This window comes from Stomoxys calcitrans, chromosome 3 (assembly GCF_963082655.1).
Source record: "Stomoxys calcitrans chromosome 3, idStoCalc2.1, whole genome shotgun sequence".
NCBI lineage: Eukaryota > Metazoa > Arthropoda > Insecta > Diptera > Muscidae > Stomoxys > Stomoxys calcitrans.
This window is the reverse complement of record NC_081554.1, coordinates 190,411,858-190,417,728: the sequence shown is the minus strand read 5'-3', so window position 1 is coordinate 190,417,728 and position 5,871 is coordinate 190,411,858. Positions and strand designations below refer to the sequence as shown.

The 5,871-nt window shown below is 36.6% G+C and overlaps 1 protein-coding gene across 1 annotated transcript; it reads left to right on the top strand.

The window, feature by feature from the left end:
• The first annotated feature begins 2,602 nt into the window (after window positions 1-2,602).
• LOC106085082 (uncharacterized) lies at window positions 2,603-5,346 on the top strand. The gene is made up of 2 exons (XM_013249114.2): window positions 2,603-3,085; window positions 5,165-5,346. The coding sequence occupies exons 1-2, from the start codon at window positions 2,638-2,640 to the stop codon at window positions 5,329-5,331; spliced, it is 615 nt and encodes a 204-aa protein (XP_013104568.2). The 5' UTR covers window positions 2,603-2,637; the 3' UTR covers window positions 5,332-5,346.
• Window positions 5,347-5,871: the final 525 nt, after the last annotated feature.

Sequence of the window (5,871 nt, the reverse complement as noted above, 5' to 3'; positions counted from 1 at the left end):
GACTGCGTTGTCCCGGACCTCTGTAAGTGCACCGGAGAGGATGCTGTCTGTGTAAATGGTTTTTGCAACAACCTTGGAAAGTGTGCTTGCATTGTGGGATACAAGAAATCTCCACAAAATGCCAACGAGTGTATACCAAGTAATGAGGAGACTTTCGATGGCAATGGTCCTGATATTCCACCAGAAATATCCCATGATATACCGAATAATGATAAAGAGGATGTCCATATGGAGGGAGTGTTAAATGTCCACGGTAAACGATTTCATTTTAAGGGAAACTTGGAAGTGAATCTGAATGAAATTTAGAAAAAAAGTTTTTTATTTGTTTCTTCATACAATTTAATGTTAAAATTTTGAAAATATATGATACATACAAAATTAAATAAAATTTATAACAAGCTTTGGCATGTATCCATGTTTTTCAGTGTTGGGAAACGGGTTAAAGGTTCCATGGTGCGTAGACTAGTAAGTTCCCATATGGCGCTGATCCTCCGGGAGCCGACAATTAAGTCTTCAACAGCAATATATAAATATATATGTATATGAGAGCTTTATCTAAATATGAACCGACTTTCAAACAGATCGTTTGAAAATTATTGTTACTACTGCCATATAAGTGCAAATCCAGCTATACATATGTATGGGTGCTACATCCAAATTCGAACCGATTTTGATACAATTTTGCAGATATGTAAGGATCAGTGACAAAACAATCCGTGCCAAATTTTGTTCACATCTGTTAAAAATTGTAGCTACTACGGTCATTTAAGTGCACATCGGGCGATACATATATATGGGAGCTATATCTAAATCTGAATCGATTTTGATGAAATTTAGCAGATATGTTAAGATCAGTAACTGAACAATTCATGCAAAATTTTATGCAGATTGGTTGAAAATTGTAGCTGCTACGGCCATTTAAGTGCAAATCGGGCGATACATGTATATGGGAGCTATATCTAAATCTGAACCGATTTTGATGAAATTTAGCAGATATATTAAGATCAGTAACAGAACAATCCACGCCAAATTTGGTTGAAAATTGTAGCTGCTACGGCCATTTAAGTGCAAATCGGGCGATACATGTATATGGGAGCTATATCTAAATCTAAACCGATTTTGATGAAATTTTGCAGATATATTAAAATCAGTAACAGAACAATCCACGCCAAATTTTGTGCAGATTGGTTGAAAATTGTAGTTACTACGGCCATTTAAGTGCAAATCGGGCGATACATATATATGGGAGCTATATCTAAATCTAAACCGATTTTGATGAAATTTTGCAGATATATTAAAATCCGTAACAGAACAATCCACGCCAAATTTTGTGCAGATTGGTTGAAAATTGTAGTTACTACGGCGATTTAAGTGAAAATGGGGCGATGCATATATATAGGAGCTATATCTAAATCTGAACCGATGTTTACCAAAATCAATTGTGTTCGTCTTGGGCAAAAAAAAGATATGTGCAAAACTTCGTTATGATTGGACATCAAATACGACCTGCATTTTGATTACAACAATACATGGACTTACAGGCGGACATGACTAAGTCGAATCAGAAAGTGATTCTGAGTCGATCGGTATACTTTTCAATGGGTCTAACACTTCTCCTCCTTCTCCCTCCACCATAGGATGGGGGTGTTTGTAACACCTCGAAATATGCATCTGAGACTGGTTTTCATGGGAGCTGTATCCGTCTTAGATGACCATCTTAGACATGTATGTTGAAAGTCATAAGAGAAGCCGTTGTACAAAATTTCTGCCAAATCGGATGAGAATTGCGCCCTCTAGAGGCTCAAGAAGTCAAGACCCCAGATCGGTTTATATGGCAACTTTATCTGGTTATGGGCCGAATTAAATTATACTGTGCACAGTTGTTGGAAGTTGTAACGAAACACGTCATGCGAAATTTCAGCCAATGTCAAAATATGGACCGATTTACTTGACCGACCATTTACAATACCAACCGACCTACACTAATAAAAAGTATTTTTACAAATTTCAAGCGGCTAGCTTTACTCCTTTGAAAGTTAGCGTTCTTTCGACAGACGGACGGACAGACGGTAGGACGGACATGGCTAGATCGGCTGAAAATGACATGACGATAAGGGGTCTCAGACTCATATTTCGAGGTTTTACAAACAGAATGACGAAATAAGTATACCCCCATCCTATGGTGGAGGGTATACAAATATCTTCCTGTAAAACTGCGATAATATTATTGACCTGAGAAGATTTTATTACCACAGCAACTGCCTTAGACAACTGTAAAAAAATATCTCAGCAACACCTCCTTCCATATATGAGTCATCCAGGCATTCTGTATATCAATAAATTGTTGATATGAGCTTATTTTAGAATTTAAACTTTTGTGTACTTTACCCCGAAAAACATCATATCCAACTCTAATTCCAAATATTTGAAATTCTTCACAAGTTCTTATCAAAATTGGGAATTTGTGGTTTTTAATTTTCAATGTCGCTCAAAAGAAATCCCAACAATTATCATACAAACTTTCAGCAGTTTCTTTGAGAAAGTCAAACGACCAACACAAGTTCACGGTTTCTGTTAAGGGGAATAAAAAACACTAAGTCAAGATTACAAAAAGCAGAGAGAAACAAAGAAAAAAAAATGCCAAAATTATTTTTAAGTGTTATTATATTATTCTTAATTGTCACCAAGGTCGAATGTAAATGTGGACCAAATGAGCTGCTAAATCATAATGGAATCTGTTTAAGTCCGGTGGGTCTACCCGACTGCAATCCCTCCGAATGCGGTGAATTTATGAAGTGTAACCAATTGAATGAATGCGTTTGTTTAGAGGGTTTTGAGGAGTACATGGACTATAAAGACTATAGAATAAAATGTTGGAAATCCATTCCTAAAGTGTCCCCAAGTTCTACAGAGAAAATTTACACTTTAGAATCAGTATGGCAGCAGGTATTACCAAAAAATCAAGCACATAAAGGCGAGGATGTAAATACTTCAACGGCGAAAAATTCTGAGAAGCAAACAACTGTAGCATTAACTAAAAGCCAAGATGAGTCGCTTAATGCCAGTACTTCTAGCTCGCCGGAAGGTAAGTCCATACGAACCATAGCTCAAGATTTCAAATTAACATATTTTCCCCACATTTTTTAAAAATTACAAAAATTTTACTTTTGAAATTGACAAAAACAAGTAAAAAGGCGTTATGTTCGGCCGGGCCAAACTTTGGATACCCACCACCTCGGGTATATACGTAAACCACCTTTCGCCAAAATCCGGTAAAAAATGCATACCTTATGCTCCATACGAGCTTTATCGAAATATGTTCGATTTGTACCAAATACTTATAAGTACGACTCATTGTTCAATTGTGTATAACAAAATTTTCATCTTTGTAGTAGCTATATCTAAAAATAAACCGACGTGAACTATATATGACACGGATGTCGAAAAGCCTAATATAAGTCTCTATTCCAAATTTTAGCGAAATCGGATTATAAATGCGCCTTTTATGGGGCCCAGACTTTAAATCCAGATATCGGTCTATATGACAGCTATATCCAAATCTGGACAGATTTGGGCGAAGTTGCCGCTAAATGTCGTAGAATGCGCCTTTTATGGCTCCAAAATCTTAGATCGAGAGATAGGTCTATATGGCAGCTATATCCAAATCTAGACCGATATGTGCCACATTGCAAAAGTATGTCGAGGAGCTTAATTTATCTCACTGTCCCAAATTTCGGCGACATCCGACAATAATTACGCTTTTTATGTGCCCAAAGCCTTAAATCGAGAGATCGGTATATATGATAGCTATATTCAAATCTTGACCGATTTGATCCAAGTTGCAGAAAGATGTCGAATGGCCTAACACAACTGACTATCCCAAATTTCGACGAAATCGGACAATAAATGCGCCTTTTATGGGCTCAAAACTTTAAATCGAGAGATAGGTCTATATGGTAGCTATATCCAAATCTTGACCGTTCTGATTCAAATTGCACAAAGATGTCGAAGAGGCTAACATAACTCACTGTTCCAAATTTCAACGAAATCGGACAATAAATGCGTTTTTATGGGCCCAAAACGTTAAATCGAGAGATCGTTCAATATGGCATCTATATCCAAATCTGGACCGATCTGAGCCAAATTGAAGAAGGATGTCGACTGGCCTTACACATCTCACTGTTCCAAATTTAAGCAAAATCGGATAATAAATGTGGCTTTTATGGGCCCACACAACAACCAACAACTCTGCCAAGATTCCTCGATTTGACTTCTTGAGCCCTCGGAAGCCTCAATTTTCATTCGATTTGGCTGAAATTTTGCACATAGTATTCTGTTATGACTCCTCATAACGGAGCTAAGTACGAACCAAATCGGTCTATAACCTGATATAGTCCCATATGAACCGATCTCCCGATTGGATTTCTTGAGCTCTTACAAGCCGCGATTTTTATACGATTTGGCTGAAAATTTGCCCTCAGTGTTCCATTATGACTTCAGAATTCAGAGTGGTGGGTTCCCAAGATTCGGCCGGGCCGAATCTTGTACAATTGTTTTCCTAAGCAAGCAAATAAAAAACCAACCAAAACAAAAATCAGCTGTTGTTCTGCAAATTTTCAGTGGAAGTTGTTCGCGTGCTGTTGCTTGCAAATTTTTTAAAGAGAGTAAAAGGGCTTTTACTCTCCTGAAAAAGTTTTTACTGGAAAATTACTCGAACAGACCTATTGTGTTAGACTTTTCGACATTCGTATTCAATATGGTTCAGATCGGTCTCTATCTGCATACAGCTGTCAAATACATATACCGATTTATGCTATTGGGCCCGTGCATTTTTTAACCGATTAATTTGTTACAATGAGATGTGTTAGATCCTTACATGGCCTTTCAGAATGTGGTGGAGATCGGACTAAATTTAGATATAACTGCTATGGATTGCATTTTTTACCGTATTACAACGAAATGTGGTTAATATGTATATTCGTACTGGTAGATATACCAAGTTCGGCCCGGCCTTTTAATTGTTCTCAAACATTTAGAAGGCAGAAAAACAATATCGGTTCAGGTCACCCACTTGAACCATGATGCTCTCCAGCTTCTAAACAATTTAGCTATTTCAAATATGTTCCAAGAATTTTGATAATAATTGATAAACTATTTTTTCCAGGACATTCAACCACAGAAGTATCTCTAACTAATGCAACAACAGAAAACAAAGAAGCATCAACTCTAGGTACTGATTCTACAAAACCATTTCAAACGAATACAACAGCAGAAGACACGGAACCATCTGCTTTTGGTAGCGAAAACTCGAGTAAGGAAATTTTTGTCTAAGATGAACCATGATTCCGGTTTTTTATTGGGTATCGTTGAAAGATCTTTAATATATAATATTATGAAAATGTCTTCATTTCAGTTCCAAAAAAATCATCGAACGTTACAACTCCTGTATCCAATGACGTCGAAACTTCCACGAATACATCTGTAGCAGCCCAAAATGCAACTCATTCACCACTAAGCAACAACATGTCGGAAAATATTTTGTATTCGAATTATAGTACCAAACAATCTCAAAATACACTTCAAACAACTTTAACTGATACTTCATCAACGATAAATGTAGAATATAATAATCAAACTCCCACTTCAACTGAAGATTCTCTTACTGAACCACTTTCCAGTAACATTAATACAGAAATGAATAAAATCAAAGAATTGTCTGAGCAAGTTATCAATGAATCAGAACCAACTGTAAAATCACTTTTAAGACAAAACCAAACTGAATTTGGGGTATCTGCAAATCAAATCAGCAAACATGCTCTTGAAGAAATTCAACAGACTATTACAACTGAACACAAAAAAAGCCTAGTTCAA